General features: G+C 26.3%; 2 protein-coding genes across 3 annotated transcripts; both read left to right on the top strand.

Moving 5' to 3' along the window:
* Positions 1 to 5,343: 5,343 nt before the first annotated feature.
* Positions 5,344 to 9,405, top strand: LOC113874949 (serine/threonine-protein kinase AFC2-like). Of its 2 annotated transcripts, XM_027513272.1 has the most exons (11): positions 5,344 to 5,539; positions 6,417 to 6,609; positions 6,933 to 7,113; positions 7,205 to 7,253; positions 7,343 to 7,457; positions 7,680 to 7,771; positions 8,149 to 8,299; positions 8,421 to 8,485; positions 8,581 to 8,678; positions 8,773 to 8,875; positions 8,975 to 9,405. In XM_027513272.1, exons 1-11 carry the CDS (start codon positions 5,441 to 5,443, stop codon positions 9,119 to 9,121), a joined length of 1,293 nt encoding a protein of 430 aa, XP_027369073.1. In that variant the 5' UTR covers positions 5,344 to 5,440; the 3' UTR covers positions 9,122 to 9,405. The 2 variants fall into 2 exon arrangements, with proteins under 2 accessions (XP_027369073.1, XP_027369074.1); XM_027513273.1 differs by lacking the exon at positions 6,417 to 6,609 and having other exon boundaries at positions 5,412 to 5,539.
* Positions 9,406 to 18,355: 8,950 nt separating this feature from the next.
* Positions 18,356 to 21,785, top strand: LOC113847798 (cytochrome P450 71A1-like). Its single transcript, XM_027477083.1, has 2 exons — positions 18,356 to 19,292; positions 20,955 to 21,785. Exons 1-2 carry the CDS (start codon positions 18,369 to 18,371, stop codon positions 21,564 to 21,566), a joined length of 1,536 nt encoding a protein of 511 aa, XP_027332884.1. The 5' UTR covers positions 18,356 to 18,368; the 3' UTR covers positions 21,567 to 21,785.
* Positions 21,786 to 23,169: the final 1,384 nt, after the last annotated feature.

Raw genomic sequence — 23,169 nt, 5'->3', positions numbered from 1 at the left:
ATCAACAGTGATATTCAACATTTATTATTAGTTAGTCACTTAACATAGGCCATACAATAATACCCTTTATCTGTCACTAAAAAATTGACATTTTTAATAATACCTATGTCAAAATCTAAAACAATTGATAAAAAAAAGGCGGCCAAGCTACAAACTAGTCCCTTGCATGCGACATTATCTATTTGTATCATAATTCTCACCATAAAAATATATACGCGCGTTACGATCATTTCATTTTCAATTTTTTAACTTTAATAGTCAAACTAATGAACTCATTTAATGGCCACAAAATATCTATTAATTTGAGCACTAAGGAACTCCATTCTCCTTACCATGATTGGGTTCAATTGTTATGAATGAAAAAACAAGCGTTAAAATAATGTAGCTCCTTAAATTATTTATCTGACTTAATATTGAATTAATCAGGGTTTAAAGTTATTTTTAAAAATAAATTTTTCTTACCAAAAAAGATAAATTCATTTAAAAAATTAAAAGTGGACCAGCAATAACAAATTTATAATGATTTTTATAGTCTTATAACATTAACAAATGAAGTTTCTATAGCTAGTTAAAAGAGAGAAGTAAGAAGAGCTTAAAGTAAAATTGAAAAATAAAAGAATGTTAAAATATTGACATAATCATTCGACTTTACAATCCCACCCTCCATCATGAAACAATACCATATGATTTTCTAATGAAAACATTTTATCTTTTCTTCTAAAAAAACCATACTTTATAATTAAATGACTACAGTTTTACTGTATAGTTTGCTCAATTATGAAGAAAAACTGTTCAAAGAGAACTTCTACAAATATTATAAAAAAAAGTTGTATTAATTATATTAGAAAGTTATTATCAGAATTTTAAAAAGTTAAAGTGAGTTATTTTCGCTATTATTGTCCCATGTATAGAAATTAAGGACACAAAAAAAAATATGACAAAAGGATGAAATATGTAGTTGCTAAGTTATATTAACATATATCTGAGAAACAAAGATAAAATATTTTACACAATAGTAGGATTATCATATATGTGGACAGCATGAAAGCTAATTTCTCTTATGATATCCTTGCAATAGAATACGTTGTTGATAATCCTTTAAGGGCATGATGACCCGTATGAAGCTTCTCACCGCATCCGAAAGGTTTGTGAGTGCCATGCATTAAAAGAAAATTGCCCCCAAAGAGATCATTCATATGGCTCTGCCCATTCTTCAACTTCTTCAAAGCTTTGCGCCATGGGACTCTGAATCTAGAAAGAAACTTTGTTCTTTTTCTAAGGAATCTTCTCAAGCCTGCAACACGAATCCTTGGCCTTCTCCTACCCGTTAGTGTCCTAAGCTTAAGCCACGCCTTTGCTTTCTTGAATTCTTCTGCAAGTATTTCTTCTTCATTTCTCAGTCTCCGGTAAGAAAGATTATTGCGTAATGAAGGCATTGTGGAACTGATGAACAATTATAGGCCAGATAATTTGTGAGCTTATGATGGATGGGATAGGCTTTATTATTAATTTGTTATTCACGGGAACATATCTTGTATATATGATGAAGTTCCTTTGCTATGTTTGGCAGCTGAAACAATTGCATGTGAAAACTAGTTCGGTGCAATTAATTGGACTAATGGTGCTGGAATTTCTTGGTAAACCCCATTTAATGAATCGTTGGTGAATATTGACCAAACCCAATGCTGTCCCGTTCACTAAGCCTTTAAAAGAGAAAATGTTACTGTCAGGATAAGCAATTAAGAAAATTTATTTTATTTTTAAAAATATTTATTATTTTGATAATATTTTTGCATAATAATTGCGAAAGCTCAAGTTTATTTGTCTTCTCATTCTTTTATATTTATGTAATAAATATAACAAAATCTTAAAAAATGTAAAGAAAAAAACTGAATAATAATAAAAGGGAAAGAGAACAGAAAAAAAAAAAATCATAAACTATACAAACTAAAAAAAATCGTAATAGGTAATTAAAAAAATAATAATAATTTACGCACTTGTTTGATGAGTAGATAAGATAATTATATCTAATGAGTATAAATTGGTAGAACTAATAGAAAGGTTATGAAAAAGAGAGAAGTAAAGATTGAAGAGATAAGATCGGTATATAAATTACAAATATTGAGAGAGATCGCAAGGTTAAATAGCAAGACAGATCAATTAACACAAAAACACACAAAGTAACATTTTTAAATTTTTAATTCTTTTAATTGTGTACTTTTTTTGCAGCGTTTTTTTTTATTTTGTTGAATTTTTTGCAGGATAACATACATTGTGTTTTTTTAATATTAAAAATCTAAAATTATTTTAAAAATAAAATAATTTTTTTTATAATAGTGGAACTAATAACCTTGCGTTGCGAATTCAACTTTCACATCTTATGCGTGTCATTATATATCTTGTCTCCTTTACAAGTTTTTGCATTTTTATTTTTAGGAATGCATTCTCTTTTGTCTATTTCCACAAGATAACAAAAAATGACTGTAGTTTAAAATTTGTTCATATTTATTTCTTTTACCTTGTCTTTGATTTGTTATTAATTTAACAAAACATAAAAAAAAAACAAAAATAATAGTTAAATCTCAATGAATTGTGATTGAGTCAATTATACAACAAACTTATGAATTTTATATCTTTGAAAGTGTTCAACGTCAAGTTACAATTTATCCTATAAAAAAATTGTGATTGAAAGAAATATGTTTGTTTCCTTTCCCTTGAGATTTTAGGTTTGAATGATTTTATTATAATTTCTTTAAAAACAACAATAATAAAGCTTAAGACAAAAAAAAGTGTGACTAATTGAGATATTATGAGAAGAAACATGTTTTTTTTAATATAACAATACAAATATTTTTCAAAAAAGTTTTAAATTCACGTAATAGTTATGTGACGTTAATTGAGTGATCTATCTACTTTTAATATTATTTTTCTAAATCAATATTTTTAAAACCTAAAATATAATTTTTACTAAAAATGTATAAAATAAAATATTAAAATATATTTTTAAAAATCACTTTAAACCTATATGATGCTTAATTACTACTGAGTATCAATTGTGTAATTGTTTTACCTTTAATATTATTTAAGTTATAAGAATTTACTGAATATTTCTGTGTTAAATTAAAATCATAATTAAACAAGTTGTTTTTTTTTAAAAAATAAAATAAATAATTTTAAAAATGTGCTTTTAATTTTAAAAAACAATCATTCTTAAATTTAAAAAGTACTCCATTTTTATCTTTGATCTTTAGTAAAATAAGAAAGAAATCAACACCGATGTTTTGCCAAAACACAAAAAAACATCTTATTCTATATTCAAAATAAATATTTTAATGAAGAATAAATAAGAACATATATTTTTCTTCAAAATTAAAAAACAATGTTTTTCTTAAAAAATATTAGCTTTTAAAAAATTCAAAACTAATATGTTAAAATATATTTTATTCCCAATTTAAATTAATCTTTTTAAAAGTCCAAAATATTTAATTTTCAAATTAAATATATTCTTGCTATATATTTAAAAAATAATAAAAATATTTTATTTTCAATTGTATTTAATTTTTATAAATATTATCTTTTCACAGTAAAATATTTTTTTTCATAAATTTAAAAACATTTATTTTCAACATCAATCTTTCCAAAAAAAAAAAAAAAACTCCATCAAGTAAATTATTTCTAAATCTAAAATATGCTATATTGTATTCAAATTTAATCTTCTTTCAATTTTAAAATATTATCTTTCTATTGTAGAAAATAAATCTTTCGAGTTTTTTTTATAAATTAAATCGATTTTTTTCCAAAAACTAAAACATTATTTATTTCAAATAAAATGAATATTTTTAAATTAAAAAAATATAATGTCTCCCCATCTTAAAGTTAACATTTTTTAAAAAAGCATTTTCTTTTGAAAATTAATCTTATCTTAAGAACTAAATATATTTTTTATTTTATAAAATTTAAATTTTAAAAAGTTATGTGAGTTTGATTTTTAGACGCAGAAATAAGTCATGTAGTGTTAATTAAATAAATAGTTCATAAGTCTAACTTTTTCCATCTTATATAAGTTGTATTAAAATAAAATATAAGGCATGTAAATCAACTTTTATATTATAATCAAGAGTTAACTATTTAGTGAATTAAGCTATTTTTTATATATTTTTATCACAATAATTTCATTTTTATTTACATGTTTATTAATTTGATTTTAAAAATTTAAAATTAAAGTTGTTATATAATATTTCTTTATTACACACACACAAACGCGCGCGCGCACATATATATATATTAAATATCCTATATACATTTATAAAACTTGTCTTAATTTTTATATTTTAAAATTTTAAATATTACTTTTTAAGAGTCTTATATCTTAAATGTATGGTTATTAATATATATCAATTATTGATATTTGATATTTTTGTACAGTATACAATAAAAATATTATTTTAATAAAAAATATTTGTAATTATAAAATTAAATTAATTAAAAAAGTTATTGTTTAAAAAGTTTTATTATACATACAAAAATTTACGAAATAGAAATTATATTCTTTAATTATTAAAATTTTAGTATTTATTTTAGAGTAAAATATCAGTGGTGCTAAACTAGTTAAACAAACTAACTAGCTAAGATTCCTCAACTTATCTTGTCAAAATTGATGAATTATACGGCCCCGTGTTAGACCCCATATCATAGTGCCTACCACTACAGATCCTTATTTGTTAATAAAAATTTCAATGGTCATATTTACTCTAATTTCAATTTTGTGACTCAACTAATAAAATAAAATAATCATCTACAAGTAAATAAACAGAGTTAAAATTCAGTGATATTGGTATTTATATTATTTAATAATTTTTATAAATTAAAATATTAATTAATATAATTGTTATTTGAATTTTTTATTAAATAAATAATTTTAATAAAAATAAATAAAATCAATAAATATTTTATTACATTATTTTATTTTAACATATAGTATATTTTTAAAATAAAAATAAATATTTAAATTTAAATAATTTATTTACAAATATTTAAATTATATAAAATTTAATGTATAATCATAATTATAATATCACCTACTTTCATTTCACACGTGAGATTCTTTCACCATTGTGGTCAAACCTATTTTAACCAATATAAAAGCTACCATTTATTCTAGTCTAGCTCCACCAAACCTAACCAAACCTTGGTTAAAAGGTTGGCCCAGATTTAACCATAGTCTAAAGTTGACAGCACAATCCACTCAACCAACATGCTCCAATTTTGAGACACGTGGACGATTAGATTTCATCCGAACCCCTCCACGGTCTTTATTGGCTAACATTGAAATTAGGGTTCCTGAAGTTGAAGCATTATCATCCCAAAAAGCATATTTTTCTCTTGCCTGAAATTTTCTTCTCAAGTTTTTACCTTTGAAGTTTTCGTCGTTCTTTGAATCATGGAGATGGAACGCGTCTTCGAATTTCCTCATACTCACATGGATCGGCGCCCGAGAAAGAGAGCGAGGCTGGGCTGGGACATCCCTGAGGTCCCCAAGGTAACTTCTTTTCTTCATCTTAAATTCTCAGATTCGATTTCTGTTTTTTTTTTTTGTGGTTTTATTTTTTCTGCCCGTAGATCTGGTGGAATATGTGTAGATTAGGATGTCTGATTCAGGTAACGTTGTTTCTTTTGTCTGACAGGATTGATCTGATGACTTTTTTTCTGTTTTGTTTGATGGATCTGCTAGGTTTTGGTCTTTTAATTGATATTTTGGAACCGGGTATTTGTAATTAAGTTGATCTAATTTTTGGATACTTGTTTGCTACGTCTATTTTATTTTTGTGATTGGTCTGTGTTAGATTATTGTATTTCGTGGTCGTGGTGGTATACTTGTATGAATGTATGTCTTTTTGTATAGAACTGGGATTTGATGAATATAAGTATTTGATTTCGCTCGTCACCTTGGAGTTTGTTATCCTATTTACCGTTTTTACCCTCGCTGTATGTGAATCACTGCTTGTGTTTGCATATGTATCTAGATTTTGTCATAAACTAACATTTTTTATGCTATCATTTGTAAAGGTGGAGAACTGTTGTGTAAGTTCTAATCTTTTTAACCTCATCTAAGTGGAATTTGAAGAATGAATTGCCTGTCTATTATATTCTGATGTGAATTATCAATTATTTCAAATTTGTTTGAGTTGTTATGCACATGATGATTAATTTTGTGTTCTCTCGACTATTTTTTTGTTATGCACATGATGATTAATGTTGTGTGTACTGGAGCAAGCATGCAATTTTTTCTCCCTTGTCTAATCTTTTGTTACAAACTGAGATGGTTGGTGGTGAGGGCATAGGTTGAAGTTAATAACAGTGGGTGAAATTTTGTTTTTTAACTATTGAGCGGTGCATGAATGGATGGCTGTGTGTAGGCTCAGGTAGGATTGTTTTGTGGACAAGATGTTGGGACTATTCCAAGCTATGCTCCTTCAAGGGGTCCCTCAGAACATACCAATAGTTCACTATTTGTTAAGGGAGTTGCTCGAAATGGTTCTCCCCCTTGGCGAGATGATGACAAAGATGGGCATTACATATTTGCGCTTGGAGAAAATTTTACTTCTCGCTGTAATTACACTTTTACCATCATTAAGAAATTTTCATTTGTACATGTCATGGTCTTATATTCTTAGACCTGTAATTCTTTGTTTCCAAAACTCATCATTTTGATGCATATGCAATCTCACATTGTTTAACTTTTAAATATGGACCTAATTTTATTATTTTTAATACCTTAACCAAACCTATTTCAGTTGTATGAATCTCATTACCTTGATCATTTTTTATGTCCTTAGGTAGAAAAGCATTTTGGGCACTATATGTTTTAATGAATGCTGAGATCCACTTCATTGCAAGGCTTGCATTATTCACACTTTATTTTGTGTTTGCAGATAAGATCCATAGCAAAATGGGTGAGGGAACATTTGGACAGGTCTTAGAATGCTGGGACAGAGAAAGGAAGGAAATGGTTGCCATAAAAATTGTCCGTGGGATAAAGAAGTATCGAGAAGCAGCCATGATAGAAATTGAGGTGTTGCAACAGCTTGGGAAACACGATAGAGGAGGAAATCGGTAAGTAGATTTAACTTAGTTTGCTTCTATACCTGTACAATGTAAAATCTTTGTTTCTGTTGCAATGTTTAAATGCACTTATTCCTTGCAGTTGTGTGCAAATACGGAACTGGTTTGACTATCGTAATCATATCTGTATTGTAAGTATTTGATTTGTGATGGATTAATTTCCCCAATATACAAATAATTTGGGGGTTAAGACGACGGTGAATTTAAATGGTTTTAACAGGTGTTTGAGAAACTTGGACCAAGCTTATACGATTTTCTTCGGAAAAACAATTATCGCTCATTTCCCATTGATCTTGTCCGTGAGATTGGCAGACAACTATTGGAATGTGTAGCATGTGTGTAGTATTTACTTTAACTAGCTTCCTTTTAGCATTTTCTTCCATATATTTAACTTTGTGCATTTCATTATATCATTAATTGATAATGGCAATACATCAATTTTTTTTTGTGTTGGGTTTATTGTGACTAGTTGTAGATGTTGTATACGGTCAGACCGTGTTGTTTTTGTCACTTTGGGTTAGCTTTCTAATTGTACTTTTCATTATATAAATTTGCAGTCATGCATGATTTGCGCATGATCCATACTGACCTGAAGCCTGAAAACATACTACTAGTTTCACCGGAGTATGTCAAAGTTCCTGATTACAAGGTACTTTTCTTGGTTGCATGCCTGCTATCCTTTACTGTTTTGGACTTCCTGCACTTTTTGTTGTTAGAAATTCTCGAACTAAATGGGAACTTGCGATGCTGGTATGTGTAATGGAAATCTTAATTTTAATCAGAATAATTTTCTAATTCTACTCTAGGAAGATAATGTAATTGACTTTAAATGATCAGCTCCGGTTAGGAGTGGATAGCAGCAAGAAGCATTTATGATCATGGGTAATTGTTAGGACAATTGTGCTCGCCTTTTTAGTTATGGTAAAAATAAAAATCTAGACCTTGAGAGGAAAGATAAAAATGAGACGAAGTTTCTAGCTAGCATTGATTGATCAATCCCTGACATGCATTGTTTTTATTGAACAGAGTTCATGTAGATCACCGAGTTCCTATTTCAAGAAAGTTCCCAAGTCTAGTGCTATTAAGGTGATTGATTTTGGCAGCACCACTTTCGAGCGAGAAGATCAGAATTACATCGTTTCAACTCGTCACTATAGGGCACCCGAAGTTATCCTTGGTATATACATCCTCCAAAACAAGTGGAAAAAATGCCTAAACTAATTGTGGTTGCACATTGTTAATCATATGATACTGACTACATGCCTACTAAATTGTTGGTTTTGGCAATGTTGTTTTAGGACTTGGCTGGAGTTATCCTTGTGATGTATGGAGTGTTGGATGTATATTGGTTGAATTATGCACGGTATGTTAGGCTCTGCCATAGCCTTTTTAGACTTTACAAAACACATTTATCCATCTTTTAGTTTCCATTCTCAAAGTTGTGAACTTTTTTTGCAGGGCGAAGCTTTGTTTCAGACCCATGAAAATTTAGAGCACCTTGCCATGATGGAAAGGGTAATTGGTCCATTACCCCCGCACATGTTGAAGAGAGTTGAGTAAGTGACTTTTAGTTGGAACTTACTTTCAATTGATTGATCTTTAAATTAAAATATGATAGATGAGTGTGTATTTTGTTGGGTACATGTATAGCCGGCACGCCGAGAAGTATGCTAGAAGGGGTAGATTAGACTGGCCTGAGGGTGCAACATCAAGGGAGAGTATCAAAGCTGTAATGAAGCTTCCTAGACTGCAGGTTTATTAAATTATTATTTGCTTTCTAATTTAACTATATAAAGCAATTTGAATGGTTTTTGTTGACTTGAGTCGTCTCTGTTTTCTCAAATATATGCAGAACCTTATAATGCAGCATGTTGATCATTCAGCTGGTGATCTGATACATCTATTGCAGGGGTTACTTAGATATGACCCCTCCGAAAGACTTACAGCCAGGGAAGCTCTTAGACATTCCTTCTTTATGAGAGATCACCTTAGGAGATGATTCACTGTTTATAAGTTGCTGCTACTGCTTCTGCTGCACCATGGACCTTCTTGTTAAGGATGTTGTGTACAAAGGAGCTCACATCTGTGTGATGATGGCTGCAGCTGTTGCGTCAATAGGAGGATGAAGCCTTTTGTCTTCTGACAAAAGCGGGGATGGTTTTTCTGCATCCTTATTTAGAAGACTTTAAATGTATCTTAATTGAATGTATGTATAGAAGAAAATATATGTTGATGAGGTGGGAAATGTTACCTGAAGAAATTAAATGATTTATTCTTTTTTTACCTGCTTCTCGCCCTGGCACTCTAATTTTAACTGCCTTATGCACGTGTTATATAAAGTTTATCCTATGATTAATTTGGTTATATATTTTAATTACGTTTTGTGGCTTAAAATAATTTTTGTTCAATTTAAAAATAAGTGGTTACTTGGAGATCGTTTTTTGTTTTTAATCTCAGATTTGGATTAATCAGCTTGTGGGTTTTGGAAATAGAGAGATTCGGGCCTACCAACAAAGGGGTAAAGTTTATGTCTAAAGTTATGGTAGGGAGAGAATGAAGACTGGTGTTGATTTAATTACCGTAAATTGAGTTGGGCTAGTGTTTGAGGACGTCATAACTGATGGGGAATATCGTAATTATGATGCAATATAGTTAATTAGAAATAAAAGTATGGACATGATATATTCTAATATAATCTACTGATGAAGTTAAATTAGATGCTGGAGGGCTAATGATGGGACGGATTTCGTAATCTAGAATAAGATTAAATTAAAATTTAAAAAGCTAACATGATGGTTTCTAACCTATTCAAAGTTAACATTGTAATTAGCCAAAGCTTTCAATTTATTCTTTTTTCTAAGTTTTTCAATAAATTATAATATCTTGATCTATTCGAATTTATTCCATGTTATTATCCATACGGTAAATATAATTTAACTGTCTAATTATAAGAAATTTCCCCACAATTTCATGCCAGTATAAAAATTCCTGCTATCTTAATCAAGTTTAGCTTTCTTTTTCCAACTTGATATTCTTTATATTTACCGCAAATATAAAAATTCACACTTTCCTGCAGTAAGCATCCTAGAAAATGAAAATAACTAACTTAAGGTCTGTTTGATTTTGAAAAATATTTTGTATTTTTACTTTTTATTATAAAATTAATACATTATTTTTATTCTATTTTGATTCTAAAGATTTGTAAAAAAAATGAGATTTTGTCACTATTTCCTAAAAAAAATATTAAAAAAAAGAAACTAAATAAAAATAAGAAGATATTTTTATAATTAAAAAAATTTCTGAAATTTAAACAATACATTTATAACAATTTAATTAAGCCTTTTTTTTTAGGCAAGCTAAGCCTTAAATGTAAATATTTTCTATACCACTTGCAACCATATATAGCTGCATCCACTCGCAGAACTATTATTGCTCTCTAACCCACGTAAACACAAATCTATTTTCACTAATAGTTTATTATAGAAAGGGTTTTATTAAACCTTACCTAAAGATATACTATTTGAAGGAATTTTTTTTTAAATTACATTAAGAATATATTAAAATTTAAGTGTGTATTAATAATATTTTTAATAACATTCTTTTCCTCTTTTGATACCTTAACCAATGCGGCAATGCCTTTAAAACACTAGTTAATATTTTTGTATAAAAAATCTCCAAAAAACCTACGATTGTAGGAAACAAGATACCACCACACGATTTTATTTATTTATTTTCGAAAGCAATTCATTCTTTGATGGTATGTTTTGGAGTTAAGTGTTAGATCAGAGATGATAAATATTATTTTTAATAAATATTTTTGAATGATAACTTTTGAAATAAAATAAATAAAATGATAAATTGGTATAAATTTAATGTGTTAATTTATTTATTTTTATAAATAATGTTTAACCCTCTTAATTCATAAATAAACTGTTTTCTCTTCCTTTTTTCCCTATCAAAATCCGACTCTTAAATATATTTCAATAGTGTGTTTAGTTTAGAGAATTTTTAAATTGTATAATAAATTAATCATTGCATTCCAATCTTTATCATTTATAAAAATTCATGCTTGAATTGTAAAAGTAACCAAGGAATTAAAATTTCCCAAAAGAGGCAACATATATATTTTTGAAAAGCTACACCAAATCACGCACAAAAATAAAATACTAGATCATTGATCGTTGTAAAAGCAGACGTCAAAGAGAGACTTGAAATTGAACGATGCATGGTCATGGCATTGGTCCACCGTAGTATCCTAATCCAAATTGAAAGCCCCTCCCGCAAAAGCCCATAAGTCCATTATGGACTTAAGGCTTACAATTTTATGATTTTTCACATTTTTTCTAAAAGAATTTTTGTTAAAAGTAAATAATAATAATAATATTTTATTAAAAAATTATTTATTGTATTTTTATAACTTTAATACAATAATGATATATTTTTTTCATAAAAGTTTTTTATTTGTGGATGCTAAACTCAACTCTAAACGTTGAGATTAATAAACTTTTTTAAAATTGCATTTCTTCAGAGGTGTTCCTAAATTGGATTCAATTAATTTTTAAACAAAAAGTTAGTCGTTCTTATTTGATGATATACTATAGTGTATTTTGGTTTGGATTTTTTAAAATTAAATTTAAATCAAATTCAATTAAAAGCAAAGTGGATTGGATTGAATAATTTAGTTATTCTAAAAAAATTATTTATATGATTATGAAAATAATCTAATATAATTCTAAAAATCAATAATATGATATTAATTTAAAATAAAAATTGAAAAAACTAATTAAATATTATCATTCTATTAATATATAGTCTTAAAAGTATAATTTAGATGTTAATATATACACGGTTTGTATTGAATTAGATCTGTTTTTAAAATGAGATTCAAGTTTATTCCAATTCAATCATTTCTTTTATTTTTATAATTTTTTATTAATTACTTTTTATTCAATTTTTGTGATTTATATTAGGTTGGATTGGCTGATGAAGATACTAGTGAAATGATATTATACACCAAAATGAGAGCATAGTACGACGGGATAGTATAGATTAAAATTGTCTAAAAAGATAGAGTTTTAATTAAATATTTGATTAAAATGCCGAGAAATTTTTAATTTAACATTCAAACTAGAATTTTGAACAAAATCATTCTAAATTCTCTCTCTCTCTTTTTCTACTGCATGCGTTTACTTTAGACTGTTTTAAGAATGCTTTTATTCTCAGAGAAAACTGTTAATGGAATTTTTTTTCTCTAATTAAAATAAACCAATCAAACACAATTAACTGTTTCTCAATGGAAACTTACAAAAACTAATTACTTCAAAAATATCATAAAATCTAATTGAACAATTTAAGGTCCTTTTGTTTTTTTAGTAGAAATTTTTTGTTTAAATTTTATTATGTATAAATTTTTTGGTCAATAATAATTAATATATAATATCGGTAATTGTATAATTAAATTAAATGATTAATATTTTAAAATAATTTTATCATATATAATTATTTATAAAAACATATTTTTTTAATTATTAAACTAAATATTTTTATTTTAAAATAAAATACTTAAGCGAGTTAATAACCGGTAAAATACATAGCTTTATAATCCTGTATAATTTGTTGAAAAGATAAAGTGTAATTTATAGCTAAGCTCTTGACTGGTACTTTGTACAAAGTCAAGAAGTCATTGGCGTGAATTGACGAAGTACACACGGTGGACTCTCATGTCTAAATGTGTTTAGATTTTGGAAGACACAGAAAACCTCTTCGATTTGATGAAATATATATTAACTAATATCTTATCCTTTCGTAGCCTACATCATTGGGATACACGACAAATATGCTATAAATTTAAATATTAAAATAAGTTAAAAATAATCTTGATAAATTATTACATCAATAAATTGTTTTTATATGTTGACTACAAATTATTTTAAACACCATTTGTCCTCCGATTATTTCAGTAAAACAAAAAGAAAAGAGACGAGAAAATTTAAATAAAATTCATTTTGTTTAATATTTTTATTTAATTAAATTCAAATGTATAATTATTCTATTTTTTCTATTTTATTTTCTCTCAACAAAATTGTGCTAGTCATCTATGATATATATTATGCGATGCACACTAATACTTGCGTTCTTAATTTTAACCTAATATATTTCGTTGCTTATGAAAAAAAGATAGGATGATGGAACTATAAAGTTGTTATATATGAGAACTAATATATAGGTCAAATTATTTAATTATAAAATATTTATTGTGCCTTTTTTTTTTATTGCAATACTTTCTATGTGACAGAAGCTAGTCTTATTTTCTAACAGAGTCTTGTCACCGTCGACAAGGAGAAGGACCATTTAGCGCTGGGCAGAGGGAGACGTGGGACCACGGCAAATTAATTGAGTTCAAAATCATCCTCCATCTTTTCAAAGCAATTGATAACAAAGATTTGAATATAAATGCACCACTCAATTAATGCATCTCATTTAATAATTTAAATATTATATGGCTAAGATTAATTCCAATAACTTGTCAAATAAGTTAATATAATTGTCTTTTTTTTAAAATAATTATAATTTTTTACAATATTTTAATATAAACAACACCAACAAATCAATAACATAATCTTTATTATAGCGGTCAATATCTTACTTCACATAACATACTACGTAGTCTTATTTTTGAAGTCTTATAAAAAAAATTAAGCTAGAGTCGGTGTTAAAAGTAAATTAGCCAATATTTTTTTAAAATTAATTAATAATTAGATTAATATTTTTTTATTAAAAAAACACATGTTTGTTTATATTTTTATTAAATTATTTTACTTAAAATTATATTTTAAAAATAAAAACATTTATCAATTCTATTAAATTAAATTATTTCACCTTAAGAATAAATTCTATCTTTATCTGGACAACTAATAGAGGATAGCGAAACTGATGAGGAAGGGAAAAGGGGAGAAATCCTGTATAGAATGTAATTCATGAGCTTCAAAAAAAACAAAAATAATAAAAGTCAATGTTAGGCACACGTCGTTTCAGCCGCCCACTTTTGACAAAAGGCAGAAAATAATAATAACAATAATTATTTAGCAGCATATTCTTTTAACATGTTCTTCCTGTTATATGAAATATGAAAATTCTATATTTTAATTATTACACGTTTATTTTACAAATTAATCTTTATTTTTTTTTATATTATAACCGTTTTAAAGTAATTTTTAATACGAATTAAATAAGAAAATGTTAAGTGTAACAATAAAAATGTAAGAGATTAATTTTTTTTATATGTGATAAAATGAAAATTAATATTATGTATAAGTATTAATTTTATTTATTTTTTAATTTAACTATATGATTGGACGAGATGGAATCAAGCTATACATTAAATTATATTAATATAAGTTATATATAACTTTATATTGTTTAATATTTTTTATTAAAAAATCTTATTAAAAAATAATCTGTTATATTAAATATTTTTATCACACAATAGAACATAAAATTTTAAATTAATTTAAAATTATATATTTTATTCGTATATATTAAAATTAATGAAATATATATTTTTTTAATACATATATTTAAAAATATTTAAATTAAATTTTTATAAATTTTAAATTTAAATAAATTTTGATAATAACAAAGAAAATATATAGTTATAATTTAATCATTGAATCAATAAAAATTATAATTTAAATAATATCATCAATGACATAAGAGTAATTGTAGGTTTGTAACTCATATGTAATTTAATCTCTTCTCATTATATATTTTGTTTTAAAATTTATGTGAAATAATAAAAAAATGTTAAAAAATAACATGCATTAATATTTAATCTTAATTGCTTTTCGTCATTAATTTATATTGCGATTTCTATCTTTGTAATTTTGTATCACATTAAGTTTCTTTAATTTTTTAAATTTCTTAAAACAAGTTATTTATTCCAAAATTTTATCTAATAATTAACAAAAATATAATAGAGCCATAATATATTAATAATTTTTATAAATTAATTAATAAAAATATATAAAATAATTAAATTGAAATAATAAATGAAATGTAAAAAATATAATATTGTTTATTTTATTTTATTATTTTATATAATTTTTATTGAAAATTTATATAAATTATTGATATATTATATTTTTGTAGTATTTTCATTGATTATATATTAAACAAAATTTTGGGTTGATAAATTTAATTTGAATAAGTAAAAAAACAAGGTAAGTAAATGCAAACAATTAAAACTTAAAAAAATATATAATTTAGATATAAAAACAAGGAAAGCAATTAAACCTAATATTATAAAATTTACCCCTATTTCACATTTTTTTCCTCTTTATCATGTATAATGGATCACATCTCATATATTTTTTTTATAGGTAAATATACTCTCTAAGAAGAATTTAGATAGCGATTTTTTTAACAATTTATTTTTTCATTTTGTCAAGATTTATTTGTAATTGAGGGTTAAAATAGATAAAGATATTGATAATTATTTATTATCATAAAATAAGTAAAAAGTAAAAAGTAAAAAGTAAAAGATAAGTTTTGTTACATTGCTCTAAAATAACAAGCTATTTTTTATAATAAAAAATGCAAAACTTTAAAGGAAAACATGAAAAAAAAATGCATAATTATAAATATCAATAAAAAATAATGAGATAAAAAATGAAATATTGGGTGCTAACATTCATTGTGGAAAAATGACAAAATATTGATTAAAGAGATTTTAACATGTGTAAAAAAAGTACAATAGAGATACTAGTGAAGAGAATAAATGGTGAGATAAACAAAATTAATGACGTAATTTTTTAAAAACAATTATTAAAAAGAGTTTAAAAATAAGTAATATATTGAAAATTTTAATTTTTAATTAAAATTAATGAAGTTGTATAATAGATGTAACTAACCTCACCTATGTCTTAATTGTTGTATAGTGAATGGTCTGGAAAGCCTGCGAAGAAACTGATCTAGGGATGGCAATGGGTAAAGTACTCAATGGGCACCGGCAAAATTTATCCACAATGGGTAGGGTATTTACCTGCTATACGGGTACGGGTATGGGTGTGGGTAAAAATTCGTAAATTTTAATGGGGATGGGTGCGGGTATGGGTATATAAGTACCCACCCCGCCCCATACCCGCATATATATATATATATATATATATATATATATATATATATATATATATGCTTGAACTTTATTCTATAATTATGCATTAAATTTTTATATTATTATATTATTTATGTGAAGTTATATAAGATTAATATAAAAATATATTTAATAATAAAGTAAACCAAAAAATTTATTTTGGTTTATATTTTTAATAGAAAAATTTATTTACTATTTTATATCATTTAATTAGGCTAACACAATTTAATTATTACATAGTTAATATAAGATTGACTTTTTTTAAAATATTATTTATATATGACACACATAAAATATTTTTTACACAAATATTTTTGTTAATAAAATCATATTGATGTTTAAATCATAAAGTGAATGATAAATAATAAATATATTATAAATATTTTATAAATTTTACAATCACCTACTATTACTGTAAACTTATTATTTATTAATAATATTTAAATTTTATTTTTATATTTTAATTTAAAATAATATTTTTCTATGTAACATATGTATTACAAGCACAACTATAATCTATTGAATCTAAATAATATTATTCTAACTATTTATTCACATTCAAAGAAGTTTTTGAAAAGATATAAATATAAAAAATTATTGTTAATTTTTATTTGTTAATTTTTTAAGATAAAAAAGTATAATTTTTTTAATATACACGTATATTTCTTTATTATAAAATTTTATTGTAACTATTTATCTTTTATTCAAATTCTATTTTTTAAAATTTATATACATTATAAATATTTAATTCACTAAAATAATTTTTCAAAAATTTATATTTTTGATAAAATACTTTCGTATAGTATATGAGTTAAAAAATACTAGTATTAATATATATATATATATATATATATATATATTAATTATATTACATTATTTTAATTAAATCTATTATTTTTCTTACAATTTCAAATTCAAAAGTTAAAAAAAGTATTTTATGTATCAACTTTCTGTTATTAGTATTGAACTTATCTACTTTAACTCTATTCTCATTCTCAATGTCTGTCTCACTAAAACTTAATAACTATGAAATGTTATTCATTAGAGTTAGTTGTTAATGCCGTCACAAGAGGTTATTAAGTGATCCCACACGAAGGGATAACCATTGTATAGATCTATTTTGTTGTCGTTTTGACATTACCAACAATCAAATCTCACACAAGATAGAATTATCACTGACAAATAACTTGTGTATTTAGTTTTTGCTTATTGTTTCTAAGAATTTTAGTTTAGAAAATTATTATATTAAGATACATTTAACATTTATGATCTTTGAATATTTATTTTTTATCTATATTTGTACCTTGTTCGGCAACTATATATTAAATTTTTGTATTATTATGCTACTTATGTGAAGTTATATAAACATATTTTTCTTTACAAATATTTTTTTCTCAAACAAGCGCTGGTAATGGGTACAAGACGGGTATGTGGGTACTCAGAGGGTACGGGTACGAGGATTAATATTCATACCCACGCGGGTATAGAGCCGGGTATGGATATTTTTTTAAAACGCGGGTATAGGGATGAGTACTGTAGTACCCTACCCATTGCCATCCCTAAACTGATCTCATCAAAATCCGAAGAGGGGCAATATAGATAAACTCTGCAAAATGCTTGGCAGCCAAATTATAGGAATATAATAGGAAAAATGATAAATAAATAATGTGATACGATGAGATGAGAGAAAAAAAAAAAACAGTGATAATGTTTAGATATTTATAAATAAGAATTGGTATAAATAATTTTATAAGATATATAATTTCTTCTTAATAAATCAATGACATTTTATTTATAAAAAGTTAATATAATATTTCAGCTTCATTAGTTTATCTAAAAGAATTATTGATTCGACCAAATAACTTCGATAAGAACGTTAGTTTAAGTGGATAAATTTTGGATCTTTGACTTTGAGCCACACACTTGTGACCTTTTCCGAAAGCTAAGCCTTGTCCGAATCACATTAAAAGGGAATTTAATATAATAAAAGCATATTATCAAAGAAAAGTCAAACAGCAAGGGCGATATAGCTTTGCGGCTATGCCTATAAATCCTTTGGCAGATGCTGACACTGCGATATGTGATTGAAAAAATAATGGCTCCCAAACAATGGCCTTTTGAGCAAATGAATGAAATGTTCTTCCCAACCTTCTATTTATCCCTTTCCTTTTTTATCACTATATTAGTAATGATTAAGCTCGCAAGAAAAACCAAAACCAATCTGAACTTGCCTCCATCACCACCAAAACTACCAATCATAGGCAATCTCCATCAGTTAGGAACACTACCACACCGTTCCTTTCGTGAACTCTCACTCAAGTACGGTGATGTGATGATGTTGCAGTTGGGGAAGAGCGAAACACCAACTCTGGTGGTTTCATCTCCACAAGTAGCCATGCAAATAATGAAAACCCATGACATAGCTTTTTCAAACCGACCCCAAAACGCTGCTGCAAAAATCATACTCTACGGATGCACAGACATTGGGTTTGGGCTATATGGAGAAAACTGGAGACAGAAAAGAAAAATATGTGTTCTCCAATTTTTAAGCATGAAAATGGTGCAATCATTTCGTAGCATCAGAGAAGAGGAAGTTGCTGAGTTGATGACTAAGTTACGTGAAGTAAGCTCAAGTGATTCGAGTTACGTGAATCTTAGTGAGATGATTAGGTCAACGTCAATGAATATTGTATGTAGATGTGTTCTTGGACGCAAGCATTCGGGAGATAGTTACATGAAAGTGGAAGAGGCTGTAAGGAATATTATGGTTCATCTTGCAGCTTTCACTGTGAGAGATTACTTTCCGTTGTTTGGTTGGGTTGACGTTCTCACCGGAACAATCCAGAAATATAAGGCTACCTTTGAAGCATTAGATGCTTTATTTGATCAAGCAATGGCAGAACACTGGACAACACACTCAAAAGACAAAGGCTTCTTGGATAGTCTTCTCCAACTTCAACGGGATAGTAGCATGCTGAACTTTGAGCTCACCAAAAATGACATCAAAGCACTTCTAATGGTCTGTTCTCTCTCTTCATCTCTCACAAGAATTATTCTAATTTTTTAATTCATTTTTTCTATTTTTCTCCATCTTTTTTATCATATGCCTATTTCCCTCCTCTTTTCTTCGTACAACTTTGGATGAAGAATAAAATACATAAGAAAAAAAAGCAACAAAAAGGTTAAGATTTTGAATTATAAATAATAGTGACAATTATCTAATTGTGTGTACGTCATCTTAAGTAATATTCATCAAATCATAATACGTACTTCTCCATAATTATATTATATCCATTACGACATTTGAAGGTTTGAAAAATATTTTTTCTATTTATAGCTAAAAGTTGTTCACAAAACTCATAAAAGTGAGCAACTTTTTAGTTTTCGTAAAAAATTACCAATTATTGATATTTTAAAAAAGTGAAATATTAAACTATTGCTTATTTATGTTTATCAACATTTAAAAAATTGTGTCTAAATTATAAACCATCATTGGTAGGGTGCTAACACGATCAGATCGAATTTTATTTATCTAATGTTTTGAAAATTACTGTCATTTATTCTATTTAGATAAAAAATTTATAATTAACATGACTATAGATAAAAACTTATTGTCAAAATAAATAAACAACGGTCACGTAAACAACGACCTGTGAATACTCATAAAACGATTATCTAAAATTTAGATAATTTTTTTCACCTCTAAAAAGGGTTTTTTTTTTTTTTTTATTACTTAGACACAAACATTTTAGTGATCATAAAACATAATATGATCATATACATGTCATATTATCATTAAAAATAATAATAAAAATTTTAAAAATTTCAAATAAATAAAGACTAAATATACTTTTTAAAGATTATAATCACATTAAATTTTATTTACAATAACTAAAATATATTCAATTTTTGACCCATTTTGTTGTAAAGACCGATAAAATTGAGTGTTGTCTGAGCAATTCTTTTGCTCTTTGATATTGCATATGTATAACCTCAGTGTTAAATTGTCAAAAGTTAACGGACACATAAATATTAATGTTAAGTGCATCTCTTAGTGTGAAAATATTTAATAATTTTCCAGTAAGAAATGAAGTTGCTACTAAACCACGGAACTTCAATACGTTTGCAAGGATTAACCTTTAAATATTAACATATTTTTTGAGATCCTTGTAATTTCTTGAGATAAATAAATTAAAGAAAAAAATAAGTATTCGAGAGGGTTTACACCCTTAGGATATATTTGAAAATCGACCTTTAAAAATATAACTTTTTCATTTTTAATAAATATATATTCTTTAATTTTATTATTTTTAAATAAAATAATACATTAATTTTAAATTATTATTATGAATATTGAATAACTTTACTATTTTTTTAAAAATATTTATCACTTTCTTTTTTTAATAAAAAACTTAAGTTTTAATCATATCCTTATGCTTTATGTGCCACACGCCTGTGAAGATTTGATAGAAAGATATATCATTCTTCATGAATGAGATTAGGTCTTGGTAGCTTGCCAAAAAAGGATTAGGTCTTGTTCATTTAAAAGATATTAATTATAGTTTTTTAATCAAAATATTTAAATCTTTCATTTTCTTTAAAATTTTTATTTTATTGCTTGGCTAGTGTATCAATTATTTATAAATTTCATAAGAAAAAAAAACTCTTTTTATAATCATAGGACATGTTCGTTGGAGCAACTGATACTACTGCAGTAGCGTTAGAGTGGGCTGTTACAGAGCTTATAAGAAACCCAATCATAATGAAAAAAGCACAAGAAGAAGTGAGAAAAGTTGTAGGGCATAAATCAAATATAGAGGAAGATGATATCAATCAAATGCAATATCTAAAGTGTGTAATCAAAGAAACTCTAAGGTTACATCCACCTGCTGCTCTTTTGGCTCCTCGAGAAACAATATCAAGTCTGAAGCTGAATGGATATGATATTCCAGCAAAAACAATGGTATATATTAATGCATGGGCAATTCAGAGAGACTCAAAATTTTGGGAAAGCCCAGAAGAGTTCATACCAGAGAGATTTGAAAACAGTGAGGTTGATTTTCAAGGCCAACATTTTCAGTATATTCCTTTTGGTTTTGGGAGAAGAGGATGTCCTGGACTTAATTTTGCACTTGCTACTGTTGAGTATGAGTTGGCTAGTCTTCTTTATTGGTTTGATTGGAAACTCCCTGATGATACACTTAATCGAGACATAGATGTGAGTGAGATATTTGGACTTGTTGTCTCAAAGAAAGTGCCACTTAATCTTAAACCAATAGCCTTTTCGTTTTAATCTAAATTTTAAAGCTTTGTTCTTAACGTGATTATTGTTGTAAATACCTTTCCTTTGTATGGTGTGTTGTTTAGATACTACGTAAGTGCTGTTCACCATGTATTTAAAAGGTGATAAATTTTATGTATGCCTGATATGTAATTATAATTATATGTCTGGTCATATGTCATATACTGTATTTGTTAATTAACAAAATATAACTCTGTCATTTTCTTCCTTTAAAAAGCTTTATATACCTCTTGTTGTATAGTTTGGGTGTGCACGTAATATCAAACACAGTCTGCAACACACCTAATAACTTGTGTGGATATGATAGTCGATAGATACTTGAACTGCATAGATAATTGTGTGGATATGATATATACTTTTGGGGAACAACTATCCATAAAACAACAAAAAAGGCAAGATTATTAAAATTTGTTGAAAATTTAGTGACAACTTTTCATTCATAATTTCTTTTTAATACATGATTCTATTTCTCTTTTTTCTGTTGTCAAAAGCACTTGTAATAGTTGATCAATTATTGCTACAATATTCTTAATTCTAACTCGTGCTCGAGTTTAAGTTTTTGAAAATGTAATTGCTTTCAAATTGTTTGCAATAGTCTTATTCAATTTGAACCACAATAGCCTAATTGGAGGGGAAAAAAATTCCTGGTTATTTTTAATAAATATATATATTTTAAAAAAATCTCCATTTTCTTCTTTCTAATAGTATATATAATAACGTTCATTTTTAGAGATTAAAAAAAAAGGAAAATAGCAGTTTCCGCCCTTTAAACCATCCTAAATCACTGTCTAAAATTCTCCTTACTTAAATAATATTAAGAAAGATAGCATTGTAGGTAGTTTTAAATGTATTGATATGTATCAAAGTTTTTTATTTTTTATTTTTTATTTAGTGCTTCTTGATTATTAGGAATTTAAACCAGTCTTTAAGAGAGTCAAAATTAAACTCAATAATGGATCCACATCACTCTGATTAAATCTAGACATTTTGTAAATAATGTGATTTTTTGTGAGAAGTTGAGTTTGCTCTTTGGAGACTTGTGTGCCAATCAGGAACTGTTACATATGGCTATAGACTACTAAGTATGAAAAATTCAGTTATATGGGTATTATAATATGCTCTGCTTACTTACTATGATGTATGAGGAAAAGTAGGCATGATAATATTTTTGTGGATATTTCTTTATATAATTTTTTTTGTCGCTATTTTGACTGAAACAAGATATGCTTCAGGAATTCACCACTTGCATTTTTATTTGTTTTGGTGTTTGAAAATTACTGGTCAGATTATTTCATTCAGTACCCTTTCAATTTGCTTTTCTTTTCTGCATTGTTGATTGATACCTTAGTCAGTGCACATAATAGATAGTGTTGAAATCTGTCATAGGTGGCTAAATATATTAGTAGTGTATGCATGTTTCGAACAGTTGGTATACAATGCTCAATGTTAGTGAATAACAAATAAAAAATTTAAATTTAATTATATGTTAAGATGTTCTAATGATGAAGTTGAGGTTAAAATATTTTTGTACGTTTGAAACCTTAACAAAGATGAAGTTATACTAAATTGGTAATAAGTTAGATATAAAGTGGGT

This window comes from Abrus precatorius, unplaced genomic scaffold (assembly GCF_003935025.1).
Source record: "Abrus precatorius isolate BTA unplaced genomic scaffold, Abrus_2018 Scaffold8, whole genome shotgun sequence".
Classification (NCBI taxonomy): Eukaryota; Viridiplantae; Streptophyta; class Magnoliopsida; order Fabales; family Fabaceae; genus Abrus; species Abrus precatorius.
Note: the sequence above shows the minus strand (reverse complement) of the source record. Positions and strands in the feature narration are given on the sequence as shown.